This window comes from Hypanus sabinus, chromosome 16 (genome assembly GCF_030144855.1).
Source record: "Hypanus sabinus isolate sHypSab1 chromosome 16, sHypSab1.hap1, whole genome shotgun sequence".
NCBI classification, from domain to species: domain Eukaryota; kingdom Metazoa; phylum Chordata; class Chondrichthyes; order Myliobatiformes; family Dasyatidae; genus Hypanus; species Hypanus sabinus.
Genome location: NC_082721.1, coordinates 3,291,846 through 3,318,140, shown reverse-complemented (window position 1 = coordinate 3,318,140; position 26,295 = coordinate 3,291,846). Strand labels below are relative to the sequence as shown.

The window sequence follows — 26,295 nt, the reverse complement described above, 5'->3', positions numbered from 1 at the left end:
AAAGGTAAAAGTGAATATTTGGTTGTAAACGAGAGGAGGTGCTTTGAACAGACTAGACCCTGAAGTACAGGTCCCAACTTTACCAGCTGCCTGCAAACCATTACCAAGGCCATTGGCATAAGAGTCAATCTGCATTATTTTCTAAACTGCCCTGGCTGTCTCTGAATGTTATCTATAAAAGCAATGTATGATTTCATCCCTTCAAGAGTCTGATATTCCAAGTTTAAATAAGTACTGATAACCCATTGTTCCCAGTTCCTAAGGAAATAACTGAGCTTTTTGATTCATTAACATTGAATAACATAAGAAAGAACAAGCCAAATTTGGAGTATTGTGTGCAGTTTTGGTCTCCTACCTGAAGGACAGAGGTAAGCAAGTTTGAAAGAGCACAGAGAAAATTTACGAGGCTGTTGCTGTGTCTGGAGAACTCGAGGAAAGATTGAATAGTTTAGGACTTGATATCTTGGAACATGGAAGATTGAGAGGAGATTTGATAGATGTATAAAAATTATGAGGGGTATAGATAGGATAAATGCAAGCAGGCTTTTTCCACTGGGACTACAACTAGAGGTCATGGGTTAAGGGTGAAATGTGAGAAGTTTAAGGGGAACATGAGGGGAAACTTCTTCACTCAGAGTGTCATGAGAGTGTGGAATGAACTGCCAGCCCAGGTGGTGCAGGTAAGCTTGATTTCAACGTTTAAGAGAAGTTTAGATAGGTACATACAGGAGTATGCAGGGTTGTGGTTCCAGTGCAGATTGATGGGATAAGGCAGTTTACATGGTTCAGCACAGACTAAATGGGCCAAAGGGCCTGTTGCTATGTTGTACTTTTCTATGACTCTATGACTCCATAAGCCATAATACCCAAAGATTACTAATCTGACTATTTTTATGATTAACAGATTTCTCAGTTCTAATAAAGAAACAGAACTAATGTAATGGAACTCCACAGACACAAGATTTCATTGCTAACTTTCTTTTGAAGTACCTGAATGAGTGTTAACAATGTAATAATATTCTCTCTTACATGCTCACAGACTCATGAACACTCATCTATACATGTAGAAACATTCAATTTACTCATTTGCTCTCTTTTTCTCTCACTCTGTCACTCACACACACACACACACGTGTACGCACACGCACACACACACTGGCACATTGGTTCTATCTTGGTTGCTGTCTCGTGTTAGCTGGTAATGCCTAGTACAACACAAGACATCTTTGAGCTAAATTAACATGTCCTGTCCCAAAACTTCTTTGAAAGCTGACAGCCAGGCTCCCAACTTAACAGCCCAAAATTTTAATTTAGAAATGTTAAACCAGAAGCACTTAAAACTACTGAAATCATTCAAAATTTCTCAAAAAATAAAAACAATGTTTTAAAGCGCTTTGATTAAAAACACCTAAAACACCAAAACTTTAAGAACCAATTAAAAATAACTGAATATATTTAAATAAGTTCAGTTTGATAAGAGATTGGGTAACTGCCTTTGCTGTGGTTTCCCAGAATCCCACATATGAGTTTTCTCTTACATTTCAAAGTATTTTACAAGCTAATATGAAGAATAAGAAAATGTGTCAGGGTATTCATTAACGACTTGGATGTAGTATATATTCCATTAGCTTTATTATAGGTAATACTGGGGTGAATATTCTTTAAAGATTTTGTTTTGAAGATTTGCTTTATTTGTCACATGTCCATCGAAGCATACAGTAAAAAGCATCTTTTGTGTTAATGACCAACGCAGTCCAAGGATGTGCTGGGAGCAGCCTGCAAAGATCGTCAGATTTCTGGTGCCAACTTACTAACCCTAACTCATACATCTTTGGAGTGTGGAAGCAAAGCAGAGCACCAGGAGGACACCAGAAAGAATGTACAATCTCCTCACTAACAACTGCAGGAATTGAATCCCAACAGGATATCACTGGTGCTGTGAAGTGTTGCACTAAATGTTGCCACGCTGCCCTCTTTCAACAAAATGGAAGGAATGAGATATACAAAGTGATATGATAAGTATTAATCTAGAAAATCTTGACCTTTAAAATGCCTTAAGAAGGCAGCATCTATCATTAAGGACCCCATCACCCAGGACGTGCCCTTTTCTCTTTGCTACCATCAAGGAAGAGGTACAGGAGTCTGAAGATACACACTCAAAGCTTCTTCCCCACCACCAACAAATTTCTGAAGGACAGTGAACCAATAAATACTATCAGCACTTTTTTCTCTCTCGTTTTGCACTATTTATGTAATTTAATTTTTATATATACTTATTACTGCATTTTGTTTTTTTTTATTATGTATTGCAATGTACTGCTGATGCAAAGCAACAAATTATATGACATATACCAGTGATATTGATCCAGATTCTGATTCTGATTCTTAAATAGATGTCCCTGACCTATGGGGAATTTTGAGGAATCTAATTTTGGAGCACAGTTAACTTAAAAAAGCAGGGACGCTGATCAACACCTCCACCCACTAACTTCACCACTACTTCATTATTTCCCGTCAGTCACCTTGTGTACAGCCTTGCTCACTTTATAGATACACAATCAATCTACTGCATGAGCATATGTTATTTTATGTATTTATATTTATTGTGTGTTTTTTAAAAATTATTGTTGTGTTCTTTTGTGTTTTGAGTACTGCATCAGTTCCGGAGTATCAATTATTTCATTCTCCTTCTACTTGTGCAAAGGAAATGACATTAAATTATCTTAATATAAGGGAACTAGGGCTTTACTCTTTGGAGAAAAGGAGGATGAGAGGAGACATGATAGAGGTGTACAAGATATTAAAAGGAATAGACAGAGTGAACAGCCAGCACCTCTTCCCCAGGGCACCACTGCTCAGTACAAAAGGACATGACTTTAAGGTAAGGGGAGGGAAGTTCAAGGGGGATATTAGAGGAAGGTTTTTCACTCAGAGAGTGGTTGGTGTGTGGAATGCACTGCCTGAGTGAGTGGTGGAGGCAGATACACTAGTGAAGTTTAAGAGACTACTAGACAGGTATATGGAGGAATTTAAGGTGGGGGGTTATATGGGAGGCAGGGTTTGATAGTCGGCACAACATTGTGGGCTGAAGGGCCTGTACTGTGCTGTACTATTCTATGTTCTATGTTAATATATCATCAGGTCCTTCATTCCAAAAGTCAACTAGGTGAACCTTCTCTTTAGTGTCTTCAATACAAGCACGATCTTCCTTAAAATCAGAAACCAGAACTATAGTCAGTGGTCACCTTATGCTTTCCAATTAAACCTCCTTGCTTTTGCACAACATGTTTCTTGGAAGTATCCTTCCCGATTATTTGCTGACCTGGTATTGGTTATGTTTAAGATTTCTGCTCTGCTAATGGTCATAGAATCATAAATAGAGAACTACAGCACAGAAACAGGACTTTTGGCCCATCTAGTCTATGATGGTCTATGATGAGATGGTTGTTGACTTCAGGAGGGCATGGAGTGACCACTCCCCGCTGAACATCGACGGCTCCTCAGTAGAGATCGTTAAGAGCACCAAATCTCTTGGTGTTCACCTGACGGAGAATCTCACCTGGTCCCTCAACACCAGCTCCATAGCAAAGAAAGCCCAGCAGCATCTCTGCTTTCTGTGAAGGCTGAGGAAAGTCCATCTCCCACAACCCATCCTCATCACATTCTACAGAGGTTGTATTGAGAGCATCCTGAGCAGCTGCATCACTGCCTGGTTCAGAAATTGCACCATCTCAGATTGCAAGACCCTGCAGCAGATAGTGAGGTCAGCTGAGAAGATCATCGGGGTCTCTCTTCCCACCATTACAGACACTTCCACCACACGCTGCATCCGCAAAGCAAACAGCATTATGAAGGACCCCACGCACCCCTCATACAAACTCTTCTCCTTCCTGCCATCTAGGAAAAGGCACCAAAGCATTTGGGCTCTCATGACCAGACTATGTAACTGTTTCTTCCCCCAAACCATCAGACTCCTCAATACCCAGAGTCTGGACTGACACCAACTTACTCTCCTTTACTGTGTCTATTGTTTTATTTATTATTTATTGTAATGCCTGCACTGTTTTGTGCACTTTATGCAGTCCTGGGCAGGTCAGTAATCTAGTGTAGTTTTTGTGTTGTTTTACGTAGTTCAGTATAGTTTTTGTATTGCTTCATGTAACACCATGGTCCTGAAAAATGTCTCATTTTTACTGTGTACTGTACCAGCAGTTATGGTCGAGATGACAATAAAAAGTGACTTGATTGGACTTGATTGACTGACTGTATCATGGCATGGTATGGAAACACTAATGCTCTTGAATGGAAAATGCAACAAAAAGTAGTGAATATGGCCCAGTCCATCATAGGTAAAGCCTTGAAACACACATAAAATGCTGGAGGAACCCAGCAGACCAGACAACATCCATGGAAAAGAGTACAGTCAACATTTCAGGCCAAGACCCTTCAGCAGGACTTCTTGTCCAGTTCTCCTAAAGAGCCTCAGCTCAAAACATCGACTGTACTGTTTTCCATGGATGCTGCCTGGCCTGCTGAGTTTCTCCAGCATTTTGTGTGCATTGCTTGGATTTCCAGCATCTACAGATTTTCTCTTGCTTGTGAGTGGGTAAAGCCCTCCCCACTATTGAGCACATCTACACAGAACACCGTGGCAGGAAAGCAATATCCATCATCAAGGACTCCCATCATCCAGGCCATGCTCTCTTCTTGCTGTTGTCATCAGAAAGATGTTACAGGAGCCTCAGGACACAAACCATTGGTTCAGGTTCTTGAACCAGAGAGGACAACTTCACTGAACTGAACTGGTCATCTCAAGTTCTCAATATCTATTGCTTACTTATTACTATTACTATTTTTTGTCTCTTTTGTACTTGCACAGATTGTTGTATTTTGCACTTTGGTTGTTTGCCCGTCCTGTTTAGTGCAGTCTTTCATTGATTCTATTGTGTTTCTTGGATTTACTATGTATGCCCACAAGGAAATGAATTTCAGGGTTGTGTATGGTGACATTTATGTTCTCAATAATAAATTTCCTTTGAACTCATTGATATCTTTCACGTAGGCAAGTGACCAGAATCGCACACAATACTTCATATTTGGCCTCACCAACGTCTTATACAAATTCAACATAACATCAGAACTCCAACATAACAGCTGGACTCCTCTATTCAATAGCACACACAAAATGCTGGAGTAACTCAGGAGGCCAGGCAGTATCTATGGAAAAGAGTACAGTCGACATTTCAGGCTGAGACCATTCAGCAAGACTACTTTGACGTATGAAGGCCAATTTGCTAAAAGTTCTCTTTATGACCCTATCTACCTTTGATGCCATTTGCAAAGAATTGTGGATCTGTATTCCCAGATCCCTCTGTTCTACCATACTCCTCAGTGCTCTCTCATTCACTGTGTAACTTCAACCAAGCTCTGGGACCTTCTGCCTTTAACTGGAAGTCCAAGGCCATTATTTTAACTTCACCTACGTATTTAGACATCTCAATTATGTTTCCAGAGAGTACCTGTGGATCTGCTTCCTGATTTATACAATAGGAATTATGGAAGGTAAACTGCACAGTCTCACTACAATGGTTCATGGAGGGGCTTACCTGCAGCTTGGCTGGGGTTATTACAAGCCTCACGCAGCACATGTATCACTCCATCCGACTTAATCTTCAGATACTCAACCAGCTTTAAAAGAAAAGTAACATTTCAAAATGGTACCAAAGAAACAGATCACTGAGTGATTCAGGTCTTAATCATCAGAATCCTGGTGTTTGATTGGTAAATTAACTTTATCCTTGGCAGTGACAAGATGACATGATAAACTGATAAAAGGGCGAAGGGATGGATCAAGTTAAAAAGAAAAAGAGTTTCTGGTTTCTACAGACAAGAGGAATAAGATTAAATGCAAAGGTTCTGAAATAGAAATAGCTTCACAGGGTTCTGAAACAATGAAATTTCTCCATCTCCCTCCCTTCTTCTTCTATATCCTACTCTAGCCACTTACCTCTTCCCACCTGCCTATCACCTCCCCTGGGTCCCTTCCTCCTTCCTGTTTTCCTATGATCCACTCTCCTCTCCTTCATCTCCACCCACCTGGCTTCTCTCATCACTTTCTAGCTAGTTGTCCTTCTCCTCTCTCCACCTTTTTACTCTGGCATTTTCTCCCTTTCTTTCCAGTCCTGATGAAGGGTCTCAGTCCAAAACAATGACTGTTTGTTCATTTCCTTAGATGATGCCTGACCTGCTCAGTTCCTCCAGCATTTTGTGTGCATTGCTATGGAATTCAGCTTTCCTCTTAACAGTAGTTTTTGGGCAGTCTTGACTATCTCATACTTCGGACAAAGTATCCTCAATCAATTTCAAAATAAAAGATGTTATATACACTGAAAATCCAGTAGTGAAAACCACCTCATGACGACTAACTGTTTCAACTTTTTTCATACTATTCTACAGCTACCCTCACTCCATAAACCCTCACTTGCTCTTTGGCCAAGCAATAGATGTCTTACAGAGGCTTTTAATCAGTGTATTTTACTAACTGTTCAACCTCTGGACTGATTTAGCCTTCCAATCCACCATCAGATGTGGCATCACCAACGTCCACTATATCTGAGGCATAATCTCCTTATTTTTTGTATTCAAGATCGCTTGCAAGAATGATAGCAGTAATATTCTGGTAGTTTTTGGCCGCGCTGACACACCACAACAAATAACTGAACAAAGTTGGTTCTTTCCTAATTACTTCATACATAGGACCACTGGCCTTTTGCGGATGACTCACTATGACACGCAGGTCCCTCTGCAGCTCAGAGTTTCATTATCTCTCACCATTTTGATAAGGTGCTACCTTTTCAACTTACATATCACAATGGAGATTTTCCCATTTTTCTGCATTATTTGTCAGACCTTGATCAACACACAAAATTCTGGAGGAACTCAGCAGATTGGAATAGGGAGAGGAATGAACAGTTGACATTTTGGGCTAAGACTCTTCATCAGGACCACAGCCACATCTTAGCCAATTCACTTCAAACTATTTCTAATGCTTTGCAGCTTCCTTGTGTCTTTTTTACAACTTACTTTCCTCCCTTTCTTTGTGTTAACAGAAAACTTGGCAACTTCATCCAAGTCATTTATAAAAATAATGAAAGGTTGAGACTGCCCCCAAGCAAGTTCTTCAGGCACATCACTTACTACACTTTACCAACCAAGCAAAGAGCTTTTTTATGGAGTCCTAGAACCAGACACTCAATGAACACTCTGTATTATGTACCTCCTGTACCTAAAGAAGTGGCCACTGGGTGTATCTTCATGGTCTTCTGTTGATGTGGAAGTGTCCACTTCAAGATTTGACATGTTGTACATTCAGAGATGCTCTTCTGCACATCATTTTTGTAACATTTGGTCACTGCCATCTTCCTGTCAGCTTGAACCAGTCTGGCCATTCAGAATCAGAATCAGAGTCTGATCTCTCTCATTTACAAGATGTTTTCACCCACAGAATTGCTGCTCACTGGATGTTTTTGTCAACTCTAGAAACTGTTGTGCAGATCAGCAGTTTCTAAAATACTCAAACCACCCCATCTGGCACCAACAACATCCCACTGTCAAAGTCACTTAGATCAAATTTCTTCCCCATTCTGATTTCTAGTCTGAACAAGAGATGAATGTCTTGACCAGGTCTGCATGCTTTTATACACTGATTTTCTTCACATGAACAGCTGATTAAATATTTTGCATTAATGAGCAGGTATACAGGTGTACCCAATAAAGTGGCTACTGAGTGTAAATCCATCTAGCCCAGAAACAGGCCCTTTGGCCTTCCAAATCCATGTCAGTGCCAAGCATTCTAGTCACACTCATCCTTTCATGTCATACATTACAAATAATTAATTGCAACAGTTCAAAATTTTAAAAAATCACCTGACAATGATCTACCAGTTTTAGGAGTGGAAGACTCATACTTGGAGGGTAAGAAAAACCTTGAAAAAATTGCATTCTCATCCATACATACATTCTTAAATAATAGAGTAAGAGTTTGCTGGTTACAGCTAATCCATTGTAACTTTACAAATGTTCAAATATATAATCTTATATATCTCTGAAAAATTAAATTGCTATAAACCTGCCAAAGAGTATCGAACTTTGATCCCTCGGGGATGGAGAACTTTCCGGATTTGTCCAAATCTATCCTGTAATGGTAGGCTGTCTTCCCATATAGCAAAGAGAGAGCATATGTTCCGGATTCTTGGCGTTGCCTCAGTCTGGAAAAGCAGGCAAAAAGCATTGTAGATCACCTGAGACCAATTCTTTAAAAATTGTTCAATATTATTAAGAAAGAACAAAATACAGAATATAAAATCACTGACCAAGATATAAATTATTATTAGAAAAGTGCAAGTGTCAGATAATATTATGAAAGGGAATAATAAGATAAAGACAGGAAAGTTGTTTGCACTGGTAAGTGGGATAGACTCAAGATTTGGGGAATAGATTTTAGGACAAAGATGAGGAGAAACTAGTGAATCTGTAGAATTCTCTGTTCAGGGAAGCAGTAGAGACTACCTTATTTAATATATTTAAGACCCAGTTAGATAGATTTTTTCATAGCAGAGAAATTAAGGGTTATAGGGAGGGGGAGCTGAGTCCATGGCTGGATCAGCCATGATTTTATTGAACGTGGAGCAGGCCTGATGTGCCAGATGACAATTCGTGCTCCTATTTTGTATGGTTTCATGGTAGTGTTGGACATAAACAGAGTATGAATTAGGATCACATAATTTTTCAATACACACAGGTGATGAGGACCAATCCAAAGTCTCTCATGGTGTAATTACCTCCAAGTCCCTCACCCATTATCTTCTTCAGGGATCTGCAGTGGTTTGTAACAAAATGAAGTTTCCATCCCTGAATAAACAAGTGTATTTTGTTTATTGTAATTCAATACAATCAATGTATTGTGCAGTGAACATTGTCTAATGCTCTCTCAGTAACTCTGAGGCCACTACATCACACCAGTCCATAAAATACACACTGCTTTCCAAAAAGACATTGTGTGTGCCTGGAGTCTCTTTAATATCCTACTGGTAATTCCCTGAACAATAGTAATAACTTTATGAGGAGGTTCACGAGAATGATGCCAGGAATGAAAGGGTTAACATATGAGGAGCATTTGATGTTTCTGTGCCTGTACTCACTGAAGTTCCGAAAAAATGAGGGGGGAATCTCATTGAAGGCTATCGAATATTGAAAGGGCCTAGATAGAGTAGATGTTTCCTATAGTGAGGAGTCTAGGACCAGAGGGCGCAGCTTGAAGGACTAGAAGGATGTTTATTTGGAACTGATGAAGAGGAGGAATTTCTTTAACCAGAATGCAGGGAATTCATTCCCACAGATGGCTGTGGAGGCCAAGTCATTGGGTATATTTAAAGCGGAGGTTGAGAGGTTCTTGATTCAAAGTTCAAATTTATTATCAGCGGACATATACCATAAACAATCTTGAAATTCATTATCTTACAGGCAGCCTCACAAAAAAGCACAAACAACAAGAACGCAACATACCCAATTTGCAAAAGAGGGCAAAATGAGAGTGGAAAATGAGCAGATGTTCAGTGCCCTCTGCCTGCATTTGACCAGTTTCCCTCTCTCACTACTACTGTTGGGCAGGAGCTGCAGACGTCTTGGGTCTCGGGAGCAGGTGTTGCCTGTAGCCCTTGGGCGTCACTTGTCTCAGCTCTGAAAGGAGCAAAAGAGGGCAAATTGCACAAATGGTAAAAAAAAAACAAAAACATGACCTGCAGAGTCCCCGAAAATGAATCCTTTCAGAGCTGAGACAAGTGACGCCCAAGGGCTACAGGCAACACCTGCTCCCGAGACCCAAGACGTCTGCAGCTCCTGCCCAACAGTAGTAGTGAGAGAGGGAAACTGGTCAAATGCAGGCAGAGGGCACTGAACATCTGCTCATTTTCCACTCTCATCCTCAACATTTTTAACCTTGCTCAACACTTTAATTGGCACAGAGTAACAGAGTTCGTCTTCAGCTGGCAGGCCTTGATGCAGCGCCCACCACCAGCAATGGCTGCCCCAGCTGTACCTGCACTCATGAGAATCTAGTTCGCTGAATTTCCCAGGATCATTTAGTCAGTTCAAAAGTACATCCTTAAAAGAGAAGGGAAATTACAGGCTGCAAACTGCACCAATCACAATTCATAAGAAGTGTATCTACTAGAATATCTAGTAGTTTTGTGAGCTTTCTGCAAAATATTACCATTGGTCCTCAGCACCATCTTGAGGGGTCAGTTACATGGAGAAGGCAGGATACAGGGATTGAGAGAGATAATAAACCAGCCATGATGGAATAACAAAGCAGACTACTGGACTGAATGGTCTAATTATGATCCCATAGTACAAGAAGATGCTGCAGATGCAGGAATCCAAAGGAACACACACAAAATACTGACGGAACTTAGAAGATCAGGCAGCATCCGTGGAGAGGAATAAACAGTCAATGTTTCAGGCCCAGATCCTTCATCAGGGCAGGAAAGGAAAGGGGCAGAAGCCAGAATAATGAGGTGAGGGAGGCATTTTGTGTGGGTTGTTCTATACACAAGATTTTTCTGAAAGGATAGTTGCAGTGGAATGAGTTTGTTGTGATTCAAATGACACAATGAAGTCCCCTGCCAGCTTGTCCTCCTTCCCCTCCACCCACCTTCTTAATCTTGCTTCTACTCCCATTCATTTCAGTCCTGATGAAGTGTCTCGGCCTGAAACATCAATTATTTATTCAGTTCCATAGATGAAGCCTGACCTGCTGAGTTTCTCCAGCATTTTGTGTGTGTTACTGCCATAACTCAGTCACTGTTAGGGTGTGCAACCATTACCCAACCAAGCAAACAGCTCTGATAACTGAGCCTCCCCACTACTGCATAGAGAGTCAGCCTGCATCACTGTGCTCATGCCTTTAACCTGGAACTTCAGACTCCAGGATGAGAACTGCAGGCTTCTTCTTGCCAACCATATCCCATGCACCATAAGTCTACAGGACATGACACTCAGGAACCTGGGCTACATTATTATTATTTTATGTGTGACTGTATGTTTACTCCTTTCACAATTATATGTGTTATGCATGCCAAGTGCTGTGTATGAATGTTCTTACCTTGGCCCCAGAGGAATGCAGTTTCGTTTGCCTGTATTTGTGGGTAATCATGCATGGGTCAATGACAATTATTTAACTTGAGAGTACTGGCACTGAGAAACACTGCAGGTCACATTATTATACCTTACACTGACAGATAATTGTAGAAGTTGAAGCAATCAGGAAGAACGGCTGAATATTTCCAACAGCCTTCCCTTTTCTTTAAAATTAAATATCACCAGGTTCCCTATAGGTTTCCTTCTCTTTTCGCTGTCTGACATCATGGCTTATTAACGCTGGCTCCAATGTCTGGCAGGCTGCAGGTTCTGCACCAAATCACGTACAGTCCTGAACCAGAAACTTAGAACTGATTCTTCCTTTTCATAAGACATAGGAGCAGAATTAGGCCATTTGGTCCATCGAGTCTGCTCTGTCATTCCATCATGGCTGATTTATTATCCCTCTCAGCTCCATTCTTCTGCCTTCTCCACATAACCTTTGACACACTTAGTGATCAAGAATCTCCCAACCTTTGCTTTAAATATACCCAGTGACTTGGCCTCCAGAACCATCTGTGCAATAAATTCCACAGCTTTGCTATCCATTGGCTTAAGAAATGCCTACTCATCTCTGATTTAAATGGACATCCCTCTATTCTGAGACTGTGCCCTCTGGTCTGAGACTCCCCTACTATAGGAAACATCCTCTCCACATTTGCTCTGTCTAGGCCTTTCAACATTCAAAAGATTTCAATAAGATCCCCACTCATTCTTCTCAATTCCAGCTAGTAAGACCTAGTGCCTTCAATCATTGGTCATATGATAACCCTTTCATTCCCAGAATCATCTCATGAATGTCCAGTGAGTACAGGCCCAATGGCATCAAATGCTCCTCAAATGTTAATCTTTTCATTCCTGGAGGAATTCCCATTAACTCTTTCTTTCAATGGTTAAGAATCCTTGGACCCCTGCTTATGGGATTATGTTCATAACCTAGTGTCTCACCAGTTGTTGGGATCGGCAATGGCAATGCCCAAATACATAACAAAACATTCACTCAGCCACGCTAGCATTGCTAATTGTTGGAAAAAAAATTAAAGATCAGCTTTATTTGTCAGATAAACATTGAAAAATACAGTGAAATGTGCCACTTGCATCAACAACCAACAGGTCCAAGTATGTTCTGGGAGCAGTGTTACCATGCTTCAGGCACCAACAAGGCAAACCCACAATTCACTAACCCTAACCTGTACACCTTTGTAATGTGGGAGGAAACTGGAGCACCCAGAGGAAATCCACACAGTGAGATGAAACATCAGCTGTCTATTCCATTCAACAGATACTGCCTGAACTGCTGAGTTCTTCCAGCATTTTGTTTGTGTTACTCAGAACTTTGATGTTAGCTGCAGTAGTCCTAAACAGGAATATTTAATGATTCCCTTCAAAGCTGCACACAAAGAGTTGCCACTTTCCAGTGCCATCTTGATATATCTTCTTGATATGAGGAACAGCTTCTTCCCCTCCACCATCAGATATCTGAATGGACAATGAACTTGCTAAGCCAGATTTTAAAAATTAATGTATCAAGGCTGAGGGTGAAGGATGATCTGACGTTTAGCTCACTACACCATGTCAGCCAGAATCCCGCATCTGAGCAGATCCTGTCTGCCTGTGTCTGACCTGTCTGCCTCTCCTCTCACTATTACCATTGGGTGTGAGGTGTAGGAGTCTGAACCAGCTGCACTCACCTCAACGTTGAACTGGCTCCACGGCTGTGGCCTGCAGCCGTCGGGCTCCTAGACCGGTTCATAGAAACATAGAAAACCTACAGCACAATGCAGGCCCTTCAGTCCACAAAGTTGTGCCAAACATGTCCCTACCTTAGAAATTACAAGGCCTCTGTTTTACTAAGCTCCATGTACCTATCTAAAAGCCTCTTAAAAGACCCTGTTGTATCTGCCTCCACCACCATTGCCGACAGCCCATTCCATGCACTCACCACTCTCTGAGTAAAACAACTTACCCCTGATATCGCCTCTGTACCTACTCCCCTGCACCTTAATCCTGTGTCCTCTTGTGGCAACCATTTCAGCCCCAGGAAAAAGCCTCTGACTATCCACACGATCAATGCCTCTCATCATCTTATACACCTCTCATTTTCTGTCGCTCCAAGGAGAAAAGGCTGAGTTTGCTCAACCTGTTCTCATAAGGTATGCTCCCCAATCCAGGCCACATCCTTGTAAATCTCCTCTGCACCCTTTCTATGGTTTCCACATCCTTCCTATAGTGAGGCAACCAGAACTGAGCACAGTACTCCAAGTGGGGTCTGATCAGGGTCCAATATAGCTGCAACATTACCTCTCGGTTCCTAAATTCAATTCTATGATTGATGAAGGCCAATACACCATATGCCTTCTTAACCACAGAGTCAATCTGCGTAGCAGCTTTGAGCATCCTACGGACTCGGACCCCAAGATCCCTCTGGTCCTCCACATTGCCAAGAGTCTTACCATTAATACTATATTCTGGATCCACAAGACAATGTCCCCTTGGATCCCATGCCTCCTTACTTTCTCAATAAGCCTTGCATGGGGTACCTTATCAAATTCCTTGCTGAAATTCATATACACTACATCTACTGCTCTTCCTTCAATATGTTTAGTCACATGCTCAAAAAATTCAATCAGGTTCGTAAAGCACGACCTGCCTTTGACAAAGCCATGCTGACTATTCCTAATCATATTATACCTCTCCAAATGTTCATAAATCCTGCCTCTCAGGATCTTCTGCATCAACTTACCAATCACTGAAGTAAGACTCACTGGTCTGTAATTTCCTGGGCTATCTCTACTACCTTTCTTGAATAAGGCAACAACATCCGCACCCTCCAATCCTCCAGAACCTCTCCCACCCTTATTGTTGAGCATCATCGCCAGACGCTCAACAATCTCCCCCTTTGCCTCCCACAGTAGCCTGGGGTACATTTCATCCCCAGCGACTTATCCAACTTGATGCTTTCCAAAAGCTCCAGCACATCTTCTTTCTTAATATCTACATGCTCAAGCTTTTCAGTCCGTTGCAAGTCATCACTACAATCACCAAGATCCTTTTCCATAGTGAATACTGAAGTAAAGTATTCATTAAGTACCTCTGCTATTTCCTCGAGTTCCATACACACTTTCCCACTGTCACACTTGAGGTTCAAATCACCTCAGTGCTGACCTGGCTCTGTGGCTGTGGACTCACTTTTGGAGACTCTGTAGTTAATTTTCTAAGTATTATTTGTTTTACTTTTTTTGTTGCTTGCAGGATTTGTTCTTTTTTTCCACACATTGAATGCTTGACTGTCTTTGTTGTGTGGGGCTTTCATGGATTCCATTGAGTTTCTTTGTTTTGTGGCTGCCTGCTAGAAGATGAATCTCAAGGTTTTATATGGGATACATACAATGATAATGATACATTTGAACTTTGTACACTACCTCACTATTTTTTGCTCTCTTTTGCACTATTTATTAAATTTTTGTAATATCTATATCTTATTATAATTTGTAGTATATTTTATGTGTGGCATAAATGTGTGTCTTGTGTTCGTGAAGTGTAGTCATAGTTCAGATCAAAGAGCCCTCCGTAGTTTAATCAACACGTTTGATCCTGATCTTGAGAGCAAACGTGCAGTCTCCAGGCGCAATGAACTTACAGGAATTTCCCATCCGGCTGCGCACCAGAGTACAGCCGTCGCTCAGTCTCCTCGCGACTGATCACACCGTGATACCAACCCATCTTCTCATGCGCCGTAGTGGCAATCAGTTTCTGCAGCTGCGGAGCCTGGCTGATGATTGCTTGTTCCAATGCTTCACCCTGCAAAAGGAAACAGAACAAATCAGCAATGATGGATTGTTCGATGAGCTAAATGACCCGGTTCTGCTCCTATATCCTGTAGTCTAAATCATTCTGCAGCCTAGTTTTCTTTGTTCCATTTGCAAATCTGTGGATTGTTCTTCGAGCTCATTACTGAAAGTGTTGAACAGCATTGCACCTCTCAATGGAATTCCATGGCCATGGTGCTCTGGGGGGGGCACCTCTCAATCAGGGACTGTGCTATGTTTGGTTCCACATGAGAAGGGGACATTGGATCGATGAAACCTTATCAACAAAATAGTTGTAGTGACCAATGACCAGTCTCCAGGCCAGAACTATGAGAAAGTATTTAGCACATGGGTCAGGTGTGAAAAGGCTTGCAATGGGTATGCAGGCAGAGGAAAGTTTTTAAATCCATCTTCCATGTAATATGAACAATGAAAAAGCACAGCTGTATGGGATTGGATTGTTTTGGTAGTTTTAGCTACAATACATCATGTGCTCAAAGCTTTCAACTGAGTCTGGATCACAAGAATGAAGAAATACCTGACTGGAGGGTCGTTTTGTCTTCCTTACATACAAACTTGAGAAGTTAATTAAAATGCAATCGTTTTGGTCATTAAACCAGGTGATCCTTAATATAATTTGTTCAGCTGTGTGATTTATAAATCATAATATTAATTCAGTATTTTCAGAACTTAAAACAGAATTTTAAAACAGGGGCAACACCAAAGCCCTTGAACAGAAAATCCTACAAAAAGTACTGAACACAGCCCATTCTATCACGGGTGAAGTCCTCCCTGCCATTGATCACATCTATGTGCAGGAAAGTAGCATCCATCATTAAGGACCCCCTCCATCCAGGACATGCTCTCTTCCCACTGCTCCCATCAGGGAGGAGGCACTGGAGTCTCCAGACTCACACCACCAGATTCAGGTACAGTTATTAACGCTCAACCATCAGGCTTTTGAACCGGGGGGATAACTTCACTCAACTTCACTCACAGCAATGCTGAACAGTTCCCAAAACCTGTGGGCTCACTTTTAAGGACTCTTCATCTCATATTCTCAATACTTATTGCCTATTTAGTCATTAGAAACATAGAAAACTTACAGCACAATACAGGCCCTTCGGCCCACAAAATTGTGCCAAGCATGTCCTTACCTTAGAAATTACAAGGCTTACCTATAGCTCTCTATATTTCTAAGCTCCATGTACCTATCCAAAAGTCTCTTAAAAGACAATATCATATCTGCCTCCATTGCCAGCAACCCATTCCACCTACTCGCCAGTCTCTGAAAAAAATCTTACCCCTGATTTCCTCTGTACCTACTCCCCAACACCTTAAACCTGTGTCTTCTTGTGGCAACCATTTCAGCTCTGGGAAAAAGCCTCTGACTATCCACATGATCAATGCCTCTCATCATCTTATACACCTCAGTCAGGTCACCTCTCATTCTCCGTTGCTCCAAGGAGAAAAGGATGAGTTCACTCAATCTATTCTCATAAGGCATACTCCCCAATCCAGGCAACATCCTTGTAAATCTCCTCTGCACCCTTTCTATGATTTCCCAATCCTTCCTATAGTGAGGCGACCAGAACTGAGCACAGTACTCCAAGTGGGGTCTGACCAGGGTCCTATATAGATGCAACATTACCTCTCAGCTCCGAAATTCAATTCCACGATTGTTGAAGGCCAATACACCGTACGCTGTGTGTTCTTTTTGTATTTTCACAGTCTGCAGTCTTCTGCAAATTGGTGGTTTGTCCGTTGTTGTGTGTGGCTTTTCATCGATTCTATTTTGTTTTTTTGCATTTACTGCTTCCGTCTGGTAGGCGCTTCAGATCCCTCCAGACTAAGACTAATAGGCACTGGAGAAGTTTTTTCCCTACTGCGGTCACCTTGCTGAACAGTTAACTGTCGGCTAACTATTACTTGGATTGTACTACCTGTATGTATAATCTATATTTTCATTTATATTTATCATTATTATTGTTATGAGCAGAGAGACAACATCTGCCGGAAGTAAATTCCTTGTATGTGAACAGGTACTTGGCGATTAAAATCTGATTCTGATTCTGATTACTGTGAATGCTCACAAGAAACTGAATCTCAGGGTTGTATATGGTGACATACATGTACTTAAATATGACATAAATTTACTTTAGAAAATTTTTGAGAAATGCATCAATTTCTCTAACATAGGAACCTCCTATCCCATCTGTTGGAGGTCACATCATGACTGGGGTCATTGGGGAACTGATTTTAGGAGAACATTTAACTGCCCACTCATTGGAATCCACTCACATGAGTAGTCAAAACCCTCCACATTTCAACCCTGTCTGGGAGCTGCTGGATGGAGCACTGTGTTAAATTCCACATTAGTTCCAAAGTTGCCTGTCCAAAGCCAGTAAATTTTATGTTTAGGAACATCAAATTCAGCTATTTAACAATTATAGGCAAGAATTAGAAATATCTTCCAACCAGATTTGCCTAAGGAGGGCCAAGGGAGGGAAAGTATTTTTTCTCTGGGTCAGAAATAGCAGCTGGCTTGTCTGCTTGCCATGGCAACCTCCGGGACATGCAAATTTACACCACTTCCCATTGTCTTCCTTTGCCAAGCAAACAGGAAGTCGAGGTTTGATGTTTATATGGGGTGTAGGGGCTTTTTTAAAAAAAGCAGCTTGGCTTCGTTAGTCCTAGAGTTGGGTGAGTTTTATATTGATATCTAAACTCATCAACCAAACTGTGCCTCTGTGAAAATCTGGCATTGGGATAGAAACAGCTGACAAAGATCTGATTCAATCAGATGTCTTATGTCAATAATATTCCACCAACCTGATATTAAACAGAATAAAGTCATAGACCACTACAACAAAGAGACAGGCCCTTTGTCTCATTGAGTCTGTGCCAAACTGTCATTCTGCCCAGCGCCAAAGGCATCTAGAACGTACCCCTCCTATCCATGCACTTATCAAAACATCCAAAATGTTGAAAATCAAACCTGTATTCACCCCTTCTGCTGGCAGCTTGGTCTGTACTCTCACCACCCTGTGAGTGAAGAGGTTTCCCCTCATGTTTTCTTAAACATTTCACCTCTCGCCCTTAACCCATGGCCTCTAGTTTTAGTCTCATCCAATCTCGGTGAAAAAAGCCTGCTTGCATTTACCCTATCTATGCCCATCATAAATTTATAGAAACAGAAAAACCCTTCAGCTCACAAAGCTGTGCCAAACATGTCCTTACTTTAGAAGTTACCTAGGGTTACCCATAGCCCTCTATTCTTCTAAGCTCCATGCATCTATCCAGGAGTCTTTTAAAAGACCCTATCGTATTCATCTCCACTGCTGTCACTGGCAGCCCATTCCACACATTTACCACTCTCTGCATAAAAAACTTACCCCTGACATCTCCTCTGTACCTGCTTCCAAGCACCTTAAAACTGTTCCCTCTCGTGCTAGCCATTTCAGCCCTGGGAAAAAGCCTCTGACTATCCACACAATCAATGCCTCTCATCATCTTATACACCTCTATCAGGTCACCTCTCATCCTCCGTCACTCCAAGGAGAAAAGACTGAGTTCACTCAACTAATTCTCATAAGGCATGCTCCTTAGTCCAGGCAACATCCTTGTAAATCTCCACTGCACCCTTTCTATGGTTTCCACATCCTTCCTGTAGTGAGGTGACCAGAACTGAGCACAGTATTCCAAGTGGGGTCTGACCAGGGTCTTATAGTGCTGTAATATTATCTCTTGGCTCTTAATACCTCTATCAAATCTTTCCTCAACCTCCTATGCTCCAGGAATAAAGATCTAACCTATCCAACATTTCCCTGTAACTCAGGATCTCAAGTCCCAGCAACATCCTCGTAAATTTTCTCTGTACTCTTTCAATCTTATTTTCCTGTAGGTAGGTGACCAAAACTGCAGACAATACTCCAAATTAGGCCCCAACAACATCTTACACAACTTCAACATAACACCCCAACTCCTGTACACAATATTCTGATTTATGAAGACTATAGTTATTTTCATTCTGTTTATTAAAATATTTGAAACCAATTTCTTCTGCTAAGTTCTATCAAAATTTCAGTTTTGGGGAAGTTGCAGTTTCTGCAATAGAATCAGATTCATAATCTTTTTTTTTTGGTGGCAAAAAGTTCAAAAGTAAATTTATAATCAAAGTACATAGATATCACCATACACAACCCTGAGGTTCATTTTCTTGGAGGTAGACTCAGTAAATCCAGGAAGCATAATAAAATCAATGAAAGACCGCACCCAACAGAGTGGACAACCAATGTGCAAAAGACAACAAACCGTACAAATACAAAGGAAAAAAAAGAAATGATAACAATAAATAAATAAGCAATAAATATTGAGAATATGAGGTGAAGTGTCCTTGAAGGTAAATGCATAGGTTGTGGACACATTTCAGTGATGGGCAAGTGAAGTTGAGTGAAGTTATCCCCTCTGGTTAACTGTTTCTGAACCTGGTGGTGTGGGTCCTGAGGATATGTAATGATAAAAAACTATAAATTACATTAAGTAATGCAGAAAGAGAGCAAAAATAGTGAGGTAGTATTCATGGATTCATTGTCCATTCAGAACTCTGACAGAGGAGGGGAAGAAGCTGTTCCTGAAACACTGAGTTCAGGCTCCTGTACCTCCTCGCTGATGGTTGCAATGAGAAGAAGGCATGTCCTGGGAGATGGGGGTCCTTAACGATGGATGCCTCCTTCTTGAGGCTTTACTTTTTGAAGGTGTCCTCAGTGCTGGGGAGGCTAGAATTCATGATGGATCTGGCTGAGTTTACAACTTTCTACAGTTTTTTTCCAATCCTGTGCCGTGGCCCTCCATACCTGAAGATGATGCAATCAGTTAGAATGTTCTCCATAGTATATCTGTAGAAATATGTGAGTGTCTTTGGTAACAGCCCATATCTCGTCAAACTCCTAATGAAATATGGAAATATTTTATAAGTGTACTTATAGGAATAATTAAATACTTTGACCCAATCATCTTTGTGCTCACTCCAGGGCACTCGCAATGACTAGACAATGGGTCTGCAGGGCTCTGAGGGTGTCAGAGTGTGTCACTGTTCATGAGGCAGAAGTTGTGGGTGGTGATGCTGCACCCACTTTTAGGTTCCATCGAGTATCAGAGTCATGTCTTCCCCAGTCAGGGTGTGGGAGGGAGTGAAACAGCTCCCTCGGTCCTCTGAGCCATCATGGCCATGTACCGACCACACACATCCAGCCCTGCCAAGGAAGGATGGCTAACCGATGAGGAAGGAAACAACTGCTCATCAGCTCCTCTTCACTGAGCATGTCTACATGGAGAGCTGTGATAGGAAAGCAAAATCCATCATCAGAGACTCGCATCAACCAGGCCATGCTGTCTTCTCGCTGCTTCTATCAGGAGGGAGGTCCAGGAGCCACAGGACTCACACCACCAGGTTCAAGAACAGCTGTTTCCCCTCAACCATCTGTCTCTTGAATCAGAAGGAACACCTTCACTCAACTTCATTGGCACCATCGCGGATCTGTAACCTATGGACTCAATTCAAAATAATCTTCAACTCATGTTCTCATTATTGATTGCTTATTTATTTATTATTATTTTCTCTCCTTGTATTTGCACATTTTGTTGTCTTTTGTACATTGGTTGTTTGTCCATCTTTGTCATGTGTGGTCTTTCGTTGATTCTTTTGTGTTTCTTTGTATAGTGGTATCCACACGACTTTGAGGCAAGTGGGTTTGAATCCGCCCAGCTCCTTGCACACTTTCCATCTGTGCTGGGCTGAGCATCGAGCTAGCAACTCGGCCTCATTAAAAAAAAACAGACAAAATGCTAAAGAAAAATCAAGGTTGCCACCTATGTATCACAAGGCACAGAGAGGAACAACAACTGTAAATGTCCACAAGAAAATGAATCTAGGTTTGTGTATGGTGACACATAAGTACTTTGATAATAAATTTACTTTGAACTTTAAGATGAGGAAGGAAAATGAGCATGAAGCAACACCATTGGCAGCAAGGACAATATGTTTTTAAAAAGTATGAATAGACTTTAAGTTGTCTTGCCCTTGGAAACAAACTCACTGACAGACTTTTGTGAATTATCTCTGTTAAGGAAATGCCTGCATTCTTGCTTTCTGATTCATCTGTAACACAGTAACAATACTTTGTCACTGTCATTGAGACTGCCTAATTGATTGGTCACATACTGGGAAGGATATTTTAAAGTTCAAAGTAAATGTATTATCAAAATATATAAACGTTACCATATACTACTTTAAGATTCATTTTCTTGCAGGCAATTACACTGAAGTAAAGAAATAAAATAGAATTTACTATAAATTACACAGAAACAAAGACTGACAAACAACTGATATGCAAAAGAAGACAAATTATGCATATAAAAGAAGTCATAAGAACATGAGTTGTAAAAAGTTCTTGAAAGTGAGCCTGTAGGATGTGGAGTCAGTTCAGAGTTATGGTGAGTGAAGTTATCCATGTCAGTTCAGGTCCCTGATGGTAGAGGGGTAATAGCTGTTCCTGAAACTGGTGGTGTGGGACCTAAGGATCTTGTACCTCCTGCCTGAAGGTAGCAGCGAGAAGAGAGCATGGTTCGGTTGGCAGGGGTTCCTTGATGATGGATGCTGCTTTCTTGTGATTGTGCTGGTTGTAAAGGTGCTTGGTGGAGGGAGGGCTATGCTAGGGTACACTGGGGTGTATCTACCACTTATTCCTAAATCTGTTACAGGTGCCCGCCTTCTCTGTGAGCTCCTTCTTTACTCATGGACTCCTGTGTAGTGACATAATATCCTGCTAAGTAAAACACCTTTAAGAAATCTAAAGAATAAAATCAGATTTAAATACATTGGAATGCAATTTTCCTTTTATGATAAGCAGCCTTATTTTGGACATTAAAAGCATAAAACTCCCCAGTACTAATTTTAAAATTGAGCTTTAATTTAGTTATGATTTTGACACAAGATTGATAGATCAGCGACTTCCTAATAAGTTTCCACTGAAGACTGAACCGCGCAGAAACTAGGCAATGCCGCCCTCTCCTGGTAGAGAAGGGAAGTGGTTCAGGTTGGTGAGAAAAACAACTGGATATGTAAAAGGACTGCCAAAAGGTCTCGGCCCGATGCTGTTGGCCTGCTGAGTTCCTCCAGCATTCTGTGTGTGTTGCTTGGATTTCCAGCATCTGTAGATTTTCTCTTGTTTGTGGTCGACATGTAAAAGAGTTGCTCATACGGAATTTAATTATTACTGAACAGTGGTGAGGGTGAAGAGCCTGATGAGTGAGCAAGAAATCCGCTCACAATGGCTCAAGGTCCAATTGCCATATAGAGAGAGTTTGGGCTCATATAGAGATTGGACCCATATAGATATTGGACCCATACAGAGTTTGGGCCCATATAGAGATTGGACTCATGTAGAGAGTGGACTCATGTAGAGATTGGCCCCATATAGAGATTGGACCCATACAGAGTTTGGGCCCATATAGAGATTGGACTCATGTAGAGATTGGGCTCATATAGAGATTGGACCCATACAGAGTTTGGACCCATACAGAGTTTGGGCCCATATAGAGATTGGACTCATGTAGAGATTGGGCTCATATAGAGATTGGACCCATATAGAGATTGGACCCATACAGAGTTTGGACCCATACAGAGTTTGGACCCATACAGAGTTTGGACCCATACAGAGTTTGGGCCCATATAGAGATTGGCCCACTCTTCTTCCTGACTTGGCCACTCCTGTGGACAATCTAAAGGCATGCCAATCCGGAACTTCGACTAAATTGTTGGTTTTCTTTTTTTGTGTCTACATGTTATTTTTCTAAAATCGTAACCAATTGTGGTATTTGTCCTATTTGCAGTGTGCTGTGATCTATGTGCCATTGGTAAAATGTTTTGCTCCTTGAGCTCAGAGGAAAGCTCTTTTGTTTGACTATATTCATTTGTATGGTTGACTGATAATTAAACTTGAACTTGGTTTTCTGCTCTGACCTGCCTTCCACTGTGGACTGGATTCTTCCATCTACAGTGCGATTACTGAGTTGCTTCAGACCTCGCATCATCAACTTGATGCTTAATGTCACCAAAACCAAGGAGATGATCGTCGATTTCAGACGGTCTCAGCCTGAACACACACCCCTCAGTATCAGCGGCTCCACAGTGGAGAGAGTGGAAAACATCAAGTTCCTTGGGGTGCAGATCTCGGACAATCTCACCTGGTCCAGGAACACCACTGGGATTGTGAAACGAGCCCAGCAGAGATTGCACTTTTTGAGGAAGCTTAAACAAGCATCACTCCCCACTAACATCTTAACTACATTCTACAGAGGAGTGGTTGAGAGTGTGCTGACCTTTTACATCACAACCTGGTACTCCAGCTGCAGTGCTGCCAACAAAAAAAGCCTTGCAGAGGGTGGTTAGGGGAGCAGAGAAAGTTATTGGGGTCTCCCTACCTTCTGTCCAAGACCTCTTTCAGAGTCGATGCCTCCAGAAAACACGATACATCATTAAAGACCCCTCACACCCTCTCCATGAACTCTTTGTTCTTCTGCCATCAGGTAAACGTTACAGGAGCATCAAAACTAAAACCACAAGGCTACTAAACAGCTTCCTCCCACAAGCAGTCAGACTGCTAAATAGCTGCTCTACCTGACTCTGCTTTGGACACTTTTAACTTGCACTGGACACTTATAACTTATTTTTAGCTGATATGTGGCTGTTGTGTTTTACTATTTATTGTTATGTTTATTATTTAGTGTTGCATTTGTTATGTTATGATTGCACTGCTCCTGGGAAACGCTGTCTCATTCTGCCCTGCAGAGCTGATGTACGGTTAGAATGACAGTAAAGTTTTTGAATCTTGAATCTTGAATCTCATTGGAGCTTTGGCCTTTCCTGTGCCACAGATGATTCTCAAATGGAGAATGGAGTAGAGCCCTCTACCCCACACTCAACGGCAGCAAGACTAAGGAACTGATCTCAGGAAGGGGAAACACACCAGTCCTCTTTGAGGTATCAGCAGCAGACATGGTGAACAGCTTTAAGTTGCTGGGTGTAAAAATCACGGACAATATTCTGATGTAATTGATCATGAAGAAGACCATCCAGCGGCTCTATTTCATTAGGAGGTACAGGGAAGTGTAAACCACTACTCAACGATTTAGGAACAGCTTCTCTCCCTCTGCCAGACCATGAACAAATGAACACTCTCTCATTATTCATCTTTAACACTATTTATGTATTTTGTAACTTGTAGTAATTTTTATATCTTGCACAGTACAGCTACCATAAAACAATAAATATCATGATATACTTCAGTGATAGTAAATCCGATTCTCATTCTACATTCAGGCTAGCCTGCATTACCCGGAGGCCATTTGATCCTAATGCTCTCATAAATCCAAGTGATTCCAAGGATTGGAGCAAGGTGGGAGGTGTTCATTGTTTGGGATATATGAACCAGTGTAGAGGGGTTCTGAGTACGAAAGCCTGGGAGGCACCCTGGTGCTCTGGATTAACCAATGGTGACAGAGGCAGATATTCATGTGCTTACTGAGGCTAAAGGTGTAGCTGAAGACTGAAAACAAGAAATCAGAAGTTACCTACGTTGTTCAGAGTTCATTATTAAGCTTAGGGGCTTGACACCCATCTCTGTAAAAAAACAAGTGCTATAGAAATGCCAACAGATGCTCCAAAGGCTTCATCCTTGGGTGAGGAAGGATATTTGATGAGCTACATCATGAAAAACTAAAAGATTAGCCCAGGACAAAGCACTCTGGTGAGCTGCTGTCAGTGGCCTATGTCCCAGTAGGAACGATGAGCTAAAGAAGAAATATTATAGGTATACAAAATTATGGAAGATATAGTTAGGGTGAATGCAAGCTGGCTTTCTCCACTGAGATTGGGTGACACTACAACTAGAGACGAAGGGTAATTGTGAGGGGTATATATAGGGTAAATGCAAGCTGGCTTTTCCCACTTCAATTGGAAGAGACTGGAACTAGAGGTCCTAGGTAAGAGTGAAATGTGAAATGTTTCAAAGGAGCATGAGGGGAACTTCTTCACTCTGAGGGTGGTGTGAATGTAGAAAAGCTGCCAGCAGAAGAGGTGGATGTGGGTTTGATTGCAACATTTAAGAAAAGTTGGGGTAAATACATGGATGGGAAGGGTATGGAGGGCTGTGGTCCAGGTGCAGGTTAATGGCATTAATGGCCAATGTCATGTTTCTATGCTGCTGTGCTCTATGACTCTAAGGTGCCACCTATCTTGATTTGGTGGTTCTTGCAGTCTGCTTGATTCATGTTATTTCTCTGTACCTCTTATTGTTTCTAGCACACACAGACAAGTTCTTGCGCTCCAGTGGTTTTGAAGATAATAAAGGTATTTGATTACCTAGGGTGTCTGAACAGTTTAAGCCACAGAAACTGACATCAAAGGACACTAGCATAGAACAGTACAGCACAGTGCAGACCCTTCAGCCCACAACATTGTGTCCAGTTTTTAAACAACTCAAAGATCAACCTAACCCATCTAGTCCATACCAAACTATTCTTACTGACCCAAATCTGGACCATATCCCTTCCATCCATGTACTTATCCAAAATTCTTAAATATTGAAATTAAGCCCACATCCACTACTTGTGCTGGCAGCTCATTCCACACTCTCACCGCCCTGAGTGAAGAAGTTTCCTGTCCCTCATGTTCCCATTAAACATTTCACTTTTCACTCTCAGCCTGTGACCTCTAGTGCTTGTTTCAGCCAACCTCTGTGGAAAATCTTGCTTTCATTTATCTTATCTATACACATCATAATTTTGTAGACTTCTATCAGATCTCCTCTCAGTACCCTACATTCCAGGGAATATAGTCCTAACCTATTTGACATTTCTCTATAACTTAGGTCCTCAAGTCCTGGCAACATTGTTGCATTCTGCTATTCGTTTACCTTGTACACCTCAAAGCACCTATGTAATGAATTGATTTGTATGGATGCTATGCAAGACAGATTTTTCACTGGACCTTGGTACTTGTGACAATAATAAACTAGTTTACCAATCTATACACCCAACCCCAGTGATAAGTTATCAATATCAAGTATTGCTTTGATCCTTACTTTCTCTAAAAATGTTGATTACCCTGCCAGGTATTTCCAGGGCTTTCTGTTTACTAGCGTAGCTGCAGAAGTCTGTCAGGATTACAAATACCTGGGGATACAAATGGACAATAAACTGGACTGGTCAAAGAACACTGAGGCTGTCT

The 26,295-nt window shown here is 41.4% G+C and overlaps 1 protein-coding gene across 2 annotated transcripts in view; it reads right to left on the bottom strand.

Moving 5' to 3' along the window:
• Positions 1–26,295, bottom strand: part of LOC132405770 (tyrosine-protein kinase ZAP-70) — a 135,962-nt gene that overhangs the window by 43,785 nt on the left and 65,882 nt on the right. Inside the window, exons 1-4 of one of the 2 annotated variants that reach the window (XM_059990781.1) lie at positions 16,657–16,769; positions 14,837–14,997; positions 8,129–8,267; positions 5,607–5,688 (exon numbers count right to left, since the gene is read on the bottom strand). In XM_059990781.1, the coding sequence (XP_059846764.1) occupies positions 5,607–5,688; positions 8,129–8,267; positions 14,837–14,919 (304 nt within the window). In that variant the 5' untranslated portion in view covers positions 14,920–14,997; positions 16,657–16,769. Of the gene's footprint in view, positions 1–5,606; positions 5,689–8,128; positions 8,268–14,836; positions 14,998–16,656; positions 16,770–26,295 lie in introns of those variants that run through there. The other variant, XM_059990780.1, reaches the window with a different exon arrangement.